This window comes from Leptosomus discolor, unplaced genomic scaffold (assembly GCF_034619465.1).
Source record: "Leptosomus discolor isolate bLepDis1 unplaced genomic scaffold, bLepDis1.hap2 HAP2_SCAFFOLD_35, whole genome shotgun sequence".
In the NCBI taxonomy this organism is placed as follows: domain Eukaryota; kingdom Metazoa; phylum Chordata; class Aves; order Leptosomiformes; family Leptosomidae; genus Leptosomus; species Leptosomus discolor.
The window spans coordinates 2,718,781-2,730,807 of NW_028237764.1; the positions used below are offsets into that span (position 1 = coordinate 2,718,781).

At 54.5% G+C, this 12,027-nt stretch overlaps 2 protein-coding genes across 2 annotated transcripts; both read right to left on the reverse strand.

Annotated features, from left to right (window-relative positions):
* Nucleotides 1-2,224: 2,224 nt before the first annotated feature.
* Nucleotides 2,225-3,163, reverse strand: LOC104340569 (olfactory receptor 14A16-like). The gene has a single exon (XM_009960645.2). It carries the CDS (start codon nucleotides 3,161-3,163, stop codon nucleotides 2,225-2,227), a length of 939 nt encoding a protein of 312 aa, XP_009958947.2.
* A 6,385-nt stretch (nucleotides 3,164-9,548) lies between these two features.
* LOC147413031 (olfactory receptor 14C36-like) lies at nucleotides 9,549-10,346 on the reverse strand. The gene has a single exon (XM_086480902.1). It carries the CDS (start codon nucleotides 10,344-10,346, stop codon nucleotides 9,549-9,551), a length of 798 nt encoding a protein of 265 aa, XP_086337028.1.
* Between the last annotated feature and the right edge of the window lie 1,681 nt (nucleotides 10,347-12,027).

A 12,027-nucleotide genomic window follows, 5' to 3' on the forward strand; every position in this document is an offset into this window, starting at 1 on the left:
CCGTGCGTGGAAAGGCTTTGCTTGCCAGCAGAGGCACGCTGGAGGGGATGGCAGGTGGCAGCGTGCTGATGGCTGAGGTTCCCACCACGAGAGCAAGAGCTGCAGTGCCCGAGGGCAGAGAGAAAGAGGCCTGGGCTGTGCAGCGCTGGCAGGAGAGGGGTTGGCTGTGCCAGGGCACTCTGCAGCACGGTGGGGCCTGTGCCAGAGGTGAAGCCCATCTCCAAGAAGGACCAGCTGATGCTGCTGGAATGTCCCTGGGGGAGGACAGCCTGTGATCCAGCCACACAGCGGACATCCTGCTGAGGCCAAGCAGGGAGACACAGCTCTGCAGAGCAGGATCTTGGGGTCCTGGAGGACAAGCTGAGCCTAAAGCCAACAGTGCACCCTCGTGGCAAAGGCCAAAAGCTCCTGAGCTGCATTAGGAAAGGTGTTGCTGGCAGGTGGAGGGAGGTGACCCTTCCCCTCGGCTCAGCACTGGTGAGGACACACCTGGAGTGCTGTGTCCAGTGCTGGGCTGCCCAGGGCAGGGAAGCTGTTGACCTACTAAAGCACGTCCAGCAAAGGGCCACAGAGCTGGTTTAAGGGACTGGAGCAGCTTTTGTAGGTGTTAAGGCTGAGAGATATGGGACTGTTCAGTCTGGAGAAGGAAGCTTTGAAGGATTTTATTAATGTGTAGGAATACCTGATGGGAGGGCATGAAGACCAGGGAGGCAAACTTTTCTCAGGAGTTCCCAATGACAAGACAGGGGGTGATGGACACACACTTAAACACATGAAATTACATCTGAAGCCAAGAAACACTTTTTGACTGTGAGGGTGGTCAACCACTGGAACAAGTTTCCCAGTGAGTTTGTGGAGTCTCCATTCACCCACCTAGGCCATGGTCCTGAGCAACCTGCTCCAGCTGCCCCTGCCTCAGCTGGGGGTTGGACTAAATGATTTCCAGACGTCCCTTCAAACCACAAATTTCCTGTGAGAACAAGTGAGAAAATTAAGACAGAAAGAACTGAACCAGAAACAGCCTTGAGCACAAATACAGTGGGATCCCATGGAGAAGACTCACACTGGAAGCAGGGAGAAGTGTGAGGAAGCAGGAGTGGCAGAGATGAACTGTTATGTACTGACGGATGCAAAGCTGTGGGATTTGGTGTGTAATGAGTGTCAGTAGGAAACTGGATCCCTTTTTTATTAATAATGAGAGGGGATTTGGGTATCACTGAGCCCCAGAAGAGGACAGAGTTTACCATGCAGCAAAGGTCCCTGTTCGGAGCTGGGCTGTAGGACCAGAGATGGAAATGGCTGGTGTGTGGGACTGATGTGGGACAACTCTGCTGGGGCAGCTTCCCTGAAGTTTCCAGCGACCAAGGCAGAGACTGGGCCCCTCTCTTCTGCACCATTGCTGCCTGCTTCCTTCAGCACAAGACCTGGCTCTGCCCTGGGAGCACCCTCTGGCTGCCCCCACCCTAAGCACATACCACTTAGCTCTACACTGATATTTTCCTCTCCTGGGCTCTTTCCAGTCCACCTCAGGCCCTCCCCTGTTCTCCCCAACTCTCCTGAGCTTTTCCCTGCCCTGTCCAGGCAATCAACCCAGTCTGGGCTGGCCCCATAAAATTGTCCACCTCAGGGTGCTGCAGAGCTCTGGACACTCCCCCCACAGCCCCAGCCCCTCTGAAGTGCACAAAAGGTTCTAGGGGACAGACAGGGCGGTTGAGGGTCCCCCTCAGCTCTAGGTCCGGGGTGAGCCATGGCATGAGGAGATGGAGGCCAGCATCTCCCTGTCTGCTTCTCTTCTCCCCAACAGATCCTTATAGCCCACTGCCAGCAGCCCCTCTAGGCCAGCCCTTCTCCACAGCACAAGAATCCAAGCCCATACACTGCTCCGTGAGCCCATGGAGAACCCAAGCACAGCAGCACGGCCTCAGGGCGGGTATTTCTTCAGCCTGTCCCCAATTGCAGCTTTGGAAGAAGACCTCCAACCTCCAGACACGAGCACTGAGGAAATGCCCTTTTATTGCAGAGATACAGCACAGCAGACCAGCTGTACCATCATGCCAGACACACATCCAAAGGCCTCTGGGTCAGACAAGCTGGGTTCCTGCCTTTGGAGAAGTGGAGTGGCTTCAGACAAACCTGAGGAAAGAGAGTTCTCCTGGGTGAAATGCCCAGAGCACAGGAGGTTGCTGAGAGAACGGGAAATAACTTGTGAAGAGCCATGGGCAGCTCATTGCTGCTGACAGACAAGTGATTGAAAACGTTCCTTCAGGGCATCCTTGATCTCCTGGTTCCTCACGCTGTAGATGAGGGCGTTCACTGCTGGAGGAATCACTGAGTACAGAAATGACACCACAACATCCAGGGATGGGGAGGAGATGGAGGGGGGCTTTAGGTAGGCAAAAAAGCCAGTGCTGACAAAAAGGGAGACCACGGCCAGGTGAGGGAGGCAGGTGGAAAAGGCTTTGTGGCGTCCCTGCTCCGAGGGGATCCTCAGCACGGCCCTGAAGATCTGCACGTAGGACACCACAATGAACACAAAACACCCAAATGCTAAACAGGCACTGACCACAACAAGCCCAGCCTCCCTGAGGAAGCCTGAGTGTGAGCAGGAGAGCTTGAGGATCTGGGGAACTTCACAGAAGAACTGGTCTAGGGCGTTTCCCTGGCAGAGGGGCAGTGAAAATGTACTGGAAGTGTGCAGGAGAGCATTGAGAAACCCACTGCCCCAGGCAGCTGCTGCCATGTGGACACAAGCTCTGCTGTCCAGGAGGGTCCCGTAGTGCAGGGGTTTGCAGATGGCAACGTAGCGGTCGTAGGCCATGACGGTGAGGAGACAATACTCTGCTGTGATCAAGAATAGAAAGAAAAATTGCTGAGCAGCACATCCTGCGTAGGAGATGGTCCGGGTGTCCCACAGGGAATTGGCCATGGCTTTGGGGAGAGTGGTGGAGATGAAGCCCAGGTCAAGTACAGAGAGGTTGAGGAGGAAGAAGTACATGGGGGTGTGGAGGTGGGGGTCGCAGGTTACGGCGGTGATGATGAGTCCGTTGCCCAGGAGGGCAGCCAGGTAGATGCCCATGAAGAGCCCGAAAGTCAAGAGCTGCAGCTCCCGTGTGTCTGTGAATGCCATGAGGAGGAACTGGGTGATGGAGCTGCCGTTGGACATTTGCTGCTCTCACGTGTGGGGGACTGTTCAAGGAGAGAAACACAATAAGTTAGGGGAGACTTTCTAAAACGTGAAAGCCAGTTCCCATACCCCCTCTCCCCACTACACACACCCACACACCTTTCTAGAGGCTCTTCCTTCAGCTCTGTGGCTGGAGCTCTTGTTGGTGTCTCATGAGGAGCAGGACCTGTGCCTGCTGGCAGCCAAGGAGTCAGCCCTGCTCTGCAGCAGGGGGTTCTCAGGAACGGAGAGGGGCAGAGACCAGTCCTGGGGTTCGACTTTGTCAGCAGAAACCACTCCTAATGCAAAAGGGCTGGTCAGCACCTGCACTCCCCATGCCAAGGAAGCAGGAGGGCAGAAGGCAGTCAGAGAGGTCCGGGCTGGGGGGTTTTACAGATCACCCATTTCCTCTGAGCTGTTTTCATGGATGCCAGAAACCCTCAGCACTCCTGCTGCACTGGAAGTGAAAGGAAGAGCCCTGTGAGGCAGGAGGAATGCCTGTGCTTAGTGCAGAGGGAGGGGAGCTGGTCTGTCCCTCCACCTTGTGCCCAGCTGCCCTGGGCTTGCACCTGTCTCAGGTGGAGGAGGACTCACAATCCCATGTTATCCTGAAAAAGAACTCGACCCTGCTGAGAGCAGAGGGATCCAGTGCACACCACTCAATGTCCCACCCTTTCTCAAGGTCCCAGCACCCCACTTCTATCCAAGGACACTCTTGCCTCATTTCACCAACCCAACAGTATTTCCACAGCTCTGAAGTCTTTCCGTTCTCCACATGGCATTCAGATAAAACAGAGGTTCTACTCGACAGGTTTGCATCCTGGAGGGCAGCTCAAAGCGGGCAAGGACACCTCAAGGAGACAGCCAAGTGCCCTAGAGACGGCATCTCAACAAGGAAGAGTCAGCTCCTACTCCGGCTCCACGGACTGCATGGACCAGACCCTAGGAGGTGACAGGACAGCTGGGACACTCGTTCCCACGGACACCCCTGCATGGGAGCACACCCAAGATCAGTGTGTGACTCTGCAGATGAAGCTCCCATCCCCACAGAGACTGACAGCAAGAACAAGAGGACAATGCAAATAAGAGAGAGAAGGGAAAATGCAGGGAGGGTCCAGCTGAGAGAGGCCAGGGCAGAGGCAGCCGCGCACTCAGGGCAGCGTCCCCCTGCCCCAGCTGGGCACGCCACCTCCCAGACCCCAACATGGCCGGGCAGCTGCTCTCAGCCCCTGTGCTCTGCAGAGGGCCCTGGGCACGGGGCTGGAGAGCTGCAGCACGGCTCTGCTGGAGCTCTGGCTGCAGAGGAGCTGCTTCATGGCTTGGACCCCCGGAGCCCTGAGGGCAGAGGCTTTGGTGGGTGGGAGGGGAGGCAAGGGGGCTGGCTGAGAGGAAGGGCTCTGCATGGGAGGGGAGGATCAGGAGGTTTCTGAATTCTCCCTCCCACAACATTCCTGGTTTTAGTTTCCTCTCATTCCCAGATCATATCCCTGCTGCCTGGAGCGTTTTCTTCTGGGAGGTGTTTCCCTGTGCCATGCCTTTTCCCTGTGAGTGCTCACAGACCCCATCCCAACCGCTGTGCACTCACCTTGGCCCTACAGACACTGCTTGCAGGTCACTGGCTGGATGTATGATCCTGTTTGCAGGTGGAAAAGGGCAGGTCAGACCAAAACTGCTGCATCCAGCAAAGGTGATGCTGGTGCTGTCCGTAGGCAGAGGAGTGGCTGGAGGCACTTTCGGAGGCTGCTGTCAGACCTACTGGGGACTCTCACTTACAGCTCAGCAGGCTGAGTGACTTGTTCAAGCACGAGAGCTCCTTTGCCTTTTCTCCCCCCAAATCCCCAACAGTAAGAAACTGAGAACACAGACTCAGGAGAGCCCCTTACCTTTGTAGTGATCCCTGCCTTGCCCTTGAAAAGTGCCCTCAGAAATGTCCTGGGGAGGTTGAGGAGCTGTGAGGAGATCTGAGCCACACAGCACCCTCGTGAAACCAGAAGGACCCTCTCCTGCCACCACCTGCTGCTTCCACCCACAGCTTGTCCCTGCGCTGCTGTTGGGAGCTCCCTGGGCAGGTTGAGTGCTGACCCTGGCAGGAGACAAAGTCCCTGGAATGGCACAGAGTCTGCTGGGATGCAGGGACCCTGCTCAGAACGAGAGCCCTGGGCACCCTGGCTGCACACCCGGCTTCACACTCTGCAGCCAACATGCCCTGTCCCTCTGACAGTGCAGCAGGGAAGCTGCAGGCTGTGGGGTGGGCCAGCTTCAGGAGATCATTCCAGGCACTTGCACCGTCCTTCAGCCACAGACTTACCATGTCAAGGGCTCTGAAGATTTTTCTCCAAGCGAGCTCTCCTCTCTCCTCCCACCCCACACTGCCTTTAACCTCTCTCTGCCTGGCTCCTCTCCCCTCCCTGCCTGCAGGCAGCACCCCCAGCCCTGCTCCTGGGCAGAGCTGTCTCTCTGCAGCGCTGCCCACTTGCCAGCAGCTCCCTCCACCCCAGGAGCCCAGCCCAGCTCAGCAGCAGGGGAGCAGCCCAAGGCAGCCCTTTCTCTGCCCCCTCTGGGCTCCCTCCAGCTGTCCCTGGGGCTCCAGGGGAACCTGCTCTCAAACAGGCTGAAGTCATCCTGAGGTTTTTCTTTCTCAGCTGGAGAGAGAAAAGATTTCAGAGACAAAGTTACATCTAAAAATCACCTTTTTTTGTCTTATTATCAGACAGGACACCCAGGCAGTGACAGGCAGGGATCTCCTTTATCCCTGGTGAGGGAAGAGATTCAGCTGAATCAATGGAGACATCTCACCCTGCATTTCTATTCCTGCCATTTGAAGGAGACTCAGCTCCCTCCCGTGCCTGCCACAGACCCACAGGAGGTGGGATTCCTCTGGCCTCTCTTCAGCTCTGCATAAAATAAGCACCTGCATTTGAGAAGTCTTTTCTCAGCTCCCCCGGGAATTCATGGAGGTGAAAGGCAGGAGGGAAGTGTTCAGATGCAAAACCCTGGCCACATCTGAGTTGCCAGAGGAGATGCAAGAGGCACACAGGTACCTGCAGCCTCTAATGGAGAAGTTCATAGAGACAGGGCAACATCTCAAGGATCATACATGAGCGTGGTGGAAATTCCTTTGGCCCAGGGAAATGACAGCCCTATAAAGGCCAAAATAATCTTTTCCTGCTCATCACGCTCATGGCCGGTTATAGAGGTGATCCTACGGACTATTTCGGTCATCTGCCATAGGGACAGCGAGGTCTCTCTCTTTTCACCAGCTGGATTCACTAGATCACCAGTGACTACAATGGCATTTGTCCCATGTTCATCCCCACGTTGCCTGACAGAATTCAGGGCAGCTACTGCATTTAATGCTCAAGCCCAGGCCCCCAGAGCTACACGAGGTGCCGAGGCTGGCAGGGACAGCACGAGACCTACGGGAAAGCAATTCCCATTAGGGCAGGTGTGTCACAGAGGCGCCAGACAGCATCGATGAGAGCTTGACTTGGTGCCCGTGTGCCATTGACTGATACGATCGATCAGTCCTCAGATGCCATGAGAGTAACAGGGTCTATCCATTCTCTGCCCACCAGCGTCAGGCATTGCATGAGCACAAAGCAGATCACCCAGGGATCTTTACCGGCTCCTTGAGGATAAAATCCATGCAAAGACCAAGAATTTTAACCGTATGCCTGGATACTGTGTCTTCCAGGACAGCGTCCTCCAAGCACAGGAAGGGTCCATATCATAACCCAACTGGAACTCCAAAAGGAATTCAAGGGCACAAAGATGAAGTTTTGGTACATCAGGAACTGTTAAAGAAGAAAAAGCGATAACATAGGACCACTGCTGAATTTAGTGAGAGCAGGTGTGGATAGATCTGAGATAGTCTGTGACCCCTTTGCCTCAGTTGCCACCATCAAGGTCTCCAAGGCCTTTGAGCTTTGAGGCAGCCTTTGAAGGTGAACGACCTGGGATGGATGGGGGTCAAGGCAGGGGTTACTTGAGCAAACTGCACTCTTCCCAGGCCACGGGACTGGAGAGGCTGCATCCAAGGGTGCTGAACCAGGAGGCACTGGTTCATCACAATGCCTCTAAGAACAGCACTCAGACTCTGTGAGGTGTCTTTTAAACCCTATTGATTAGCACTGACATTATAAGGAAAGAATCATGCAGATAATCGTAGGTCCCTTTAACTGATGGGAACCCCAGGGGGATTAGCATTCAACCTGAATGCAGCAAACCATGCAGATCCCAACCATAGCAGACAGTCCCCGGTTTTGGTCATTCCAGCTGCTATAGGAATTTCTTACAAGGAAACAACTCTATTGATCACCTCTACAGTCAAATGGAAATGATTTTTGCGTGAGAACTTTTTGGTGCTGTGTTAGGTAGAGGCAAGGCCACGCAGGAGGTGTAATGTCTGGTAGAGAGTGGGAGCTGCCTCCAGGCTCTTGTGTGACCACATGCTGCTGAGGTTGTCCTGCTTCCAAGGGATCTGGGCAGCACAGCGCGGGTTTGAAGGCCACGCTGTACGTGCAGCACAGCGCAGCACAGCACTAACTGCCCGAGGTACAATGGTGTTCTGGTCAGGATCAGTGCCCAGGTTTCCCTCTGAGAAGTCTGTGCTCCCCTACGGTGACACAGCTGAGGGGCTGTGGCCCAAATACACACGGCCAGGAGGAGCCCCCATGGCTTGTCACAGCCCTGTGACATTTCTGCACTAAACAAGGCGTGGTGGGACAGCTTGCTGAGCGCTGGTGCTGCGCTGGAAGGATACAGGCTGTGCCAGGGGCAGTGGCAAGGAGGATGAGGGTGGGGGCATGCCCCCAGTGTGAAGGAGCAGCTCAGATACATGAAGCTCCGCTACAAGATGGGCAACAGGTTGCGTTAGTTTGTGTGAGTGAGGGTTAGAGGAGAAGACAGTGAGGGTGACACTGCCTTGGCAGTTATGAACTACTTGATGAGGGCGGGTAGGCAGAAAAGGTCTGGGAGTGTCCAGGTTGATGAGCAGGTTCCTGTTGGGAACGGGAAGGGCCCTGGCACACCCTGGCCATACAAAGCCACCCAGTGCCAACAGTGTGGAGGCTGCTGGGATGACTTCTGAGCAGAGATGCTACAAGGGCCACCAAGGGGGATGCTCCCCTGGACCTGGTCCTGGCAAACAAGGAAGAGCTGCTCAGGGACGCTATAATCCATGTCAGCCTTGGCTGTTGTGACCAGGGAATAGTGGGGTCCCAGGCAGGAGAGGGGCGCGAGGAAGGCCAGCAGCAGAACACAGACCTGGGACTGCAGAGGAGGAGACTTTGGTGTCCTCAGGAGACTGACACAAGTGGGGCCATGGGAAGCAGCTCTGAAGGGTGAAGGTGCTCAGGCAACCTGCTAGGCCTTACAGGACAGCCTCCTCCAAGCAGGATGAGGAATCGGCCGGTGAGCAGATTGGACCTGAAAGAAGATGCCAACTGGAACCTGGGAGCAGGGAGCAGCTTCATTCGAAATGGGAAAAGGATGGCTGGGTAGTGATAACTACAGAGGAACAGGTAGTTGAAGCTAAGTCTCTACCCAAAGAAACGTCAGCCCAGCCGGAGGAAATAAGAGCTCTGCTGAGAGTCCCAGAGCCAGGGAAAGATAAAAGGGTAACGATCCGGACGGACTTCAAGTGTGCTTTTGGAGTTGCACACGCCCGTGGAGCTATTTGGAAGGAAAGAGGACTTTCAGCTGCAGAAGGAAAACATATTAAACCTGCAGAAGTTGTTTTGAGATTGTTAGATGCTGTGTCCTCACCAACTGCAGTAGCTATTATGCACTGCAGAGGACATCGGAAAGGGAATACTGCCCAAGAACTGGGAAATAATTTGGCAGACCGAGGGGCAAAGGAGGCTGCAGAACAAAGCGAAGACCTCACTGCTCAAGCAAGTTCCCCAGGAGAAGTTAAAGGCATTCTGTCATTATTGGGTTGGGGGACTGGTAACTGCCTGTCCGTAAGGCGTGGTGGAAACCCCACAGACCCTGAACTGGTGGTGCTGCTCTGCAGAGCAAGTGGGCTGTGGTGGCCAGGGCCATGCTGGGGAGGCTGAGAGGCACACCCAGCTCAGGTTGGCCACTGTCCCCTCCACCCCAGCACGCATAAGTTGCCTCAGCAGCTCCAGAGAAGGTCTTGGAGAAAGGAACTCAAACAAGTTGGTACAGTGTCCTTTATTTGGTTTAAACACACAGAGAGCACAGCTCCTTATTTACACAAGTCTGTGGGGCACACAAGGCAGGCAGACACTGGCATAAAAATACGATGAAGAATGACAGCATTTTGTGGACAGCATTAATACAACCAAGAAGAGCAAAAACCCGGAGAAATGAAAGCAAATAACCTGCGAAAGAGATGCTTGGCCTGTAATGAGTTCTATTACTAGTGATACGCAGAAAAAGATGGGCAGTTCATTGCTGCTTCTGCGAAGCAATCAGTCATAAGTTTCCTCAGGGCATCCTTGAGCTCCTGGTTCCTCATGCTGTAGATGAGGGGGTTCACTGCTGGAGGCACCACCGAGTACAGAACTGCCATCACCAGGTTCAGGAAGGGGGAGGAGATGGAGGGGGGCTTCAGGTAGGAAAAAAAAACAGTGCTGAGAAACAGGGAGACCACGGCCAGGTGAGGGAGGCAGGTGGAAAAGGCTTTGTGGCGTCCCTGCTCCGAGGGGATCCTCAGCACGGCCCTGAAGATCTGCACATAGGACACCACAATGAACACAAAACACCCAAAGCCTAAACAGACACTGACCACAAGTAGCCCAGCCTCCCTGAGGTAGGTGTCTGAGCAGGAGAGCTTGAGGATCTGGGGGATTTCACAGAAGAACTGGTCCACAGCATTGCCTTGGCAGAGGGGCAGTGAAAATGTATTGGCCGTGTGCAGCACAGCATAGGGAAAAGCAGTGCCCCAGGCAGCTGCTGCCATGTGGACACAAGCTCTGCTGCCCAGGAGGGTCCCGTAGTGCAGGGGTTTGCAGATGGCCACGTAGCGGTCGTAGGCCATGACAGTGAGAAGACAAAACTCGGCTGTGATCAAGAAGACAAAGAGAAAAACCTGGGCAACACATCCCGAGTAGGAGATGGCCCTGGTGTTCCAGAGGGAATTGGCCATGGCTTTTGGGAGAGTGGTGGAGAGGGAGCCCAGGTCGAGGAGGGAGAGGTTGAGGAGGAAGAAGTACATGGGGGTGTGGAGGTGGGGGTTGTAGCCTGTGGCAGTGATGATGAGTCCATTGCCCAGGAGGGCAGCCAGGTAGATGCCCAGGTAGAGCCAGAAGGTCAAGAGCTGCAGCTCCCGTGTGTCTGTGAATGTCAGACGGAGGAACTGGGTGATGGAGCTGGCGTTGGACATTATTTCACTGCAGGAATGGGGAACTGTTGAAAGAGGAGAAGACATTGACAAGTGAGGACAGATTTCTCTGAACCAGTCTTATGCCATTTCTCACAGATTAACCACAAAATGGCTTTCTTTTTGGGCGGGGACTTCAGTCAATTCCTATTTGTGAGTTCAGGATTGACGACCGGGAGCTCTGACCTTGGGCTCCAGAGAAGTCAGACCTGTGTTACTGCAGTGGTGTCAAACAGCCCGTACAGTTGGTAGATGTTCCTGGACATGGCTTCCTTCAGCTGAGTGAGAGGTATTTGCCTCAGTGACCGTGTGACAACTGTCCCTATTTATTACAGTGTGATAGAGTCAGCACCCAGACCGGCTTTGTCTGAGAGAAAAGAGCCCAGGGAGGGACCCAGACCTTCCAACTGTGCTCTCCTGAACAGCAAGCTCTGGGTCGGTATCACCCACGGCCGACACAGAACGTTTCTCACCCCCATTTTCCATCTCCAGGCTCTCTCCAGACATGATAACAGCAGCGTGCCTGTGGGGGAGAATGGGGCTGTCACGAGGTTCCCATCCTCCCCTGATGAGGTGCCCCCAGCACGGGGGAAGGGCACTTCAACATATAACCCCAGGGAATTTCTCAGGCGCATGATAGACAGCGCCCAGCATCTCCGGAAGGCAGACTCAACTTCTTTACTACATGTCTCACTTCTGCATTGCCCACAGGCCCCCAGGATCTGTGTCTCAAAATGCATTGGAGACATCCCCCACCCTCCCACACCCCACAACACAGAGCTTCCACAAACAAGAAAAGGAGCAGCAGGAACAGGAGAAGAAAAACCCACAAAGCAATACCCTTATCGTTCTGCAAATTGGGAACAGGAGAGAAAGGCAGCTGGCACTCGGGAAAGCTTTCTCCTCCCACAGCAGATCACAGCACCTCCACGCTGGTGACATCCCAGGCCGGTTGCTCTCAGTCACTTTTCTCTGCAGAAGGAAGAGGTCTATGTGTCAGGAGAGACGGATCTTTGCTCTACTGCAGCTGTGGCTGCAAAGGAGTCAGCATCTGCCTTGGATGCCCAGACTTAAGGGCAGAGGGTCCACGGGGGGCGAGGGAAGACTAGGGAGCCTGCTCAGAAGAACCTCTCTGTATTTGACATTGCATATCTCCTCCCTGACAGTGCTCACTCAGCCCATCCCACACACTGTGTGCACAGCTCTGCCCTTCAGACCCCTCCTGGCAGCCAAGCACTGCCCAGGGGCATCTCCGTGGCTGCAGACTCTGATGGGAACATGAGTTAGTTGTTGATGAGGCTGGAGGGGTTTATGCTGAGGAGGTCTGGAAGCCAAAGGTGGTTTATTTTTGATAATCCCAGATTTAGAAATGTCCAAGTGAAACACATCTAGAGTTTTGAGAGGGCCTCCAACCAAACTGAGAGAATAATTTCCATGTCCAAAGTCTCCCTCCAACCCAGAGGCCGCTCAGAGTAGAAGACTGAAAGCACAGGCTCCTTCCCATTCAGGTAAAACC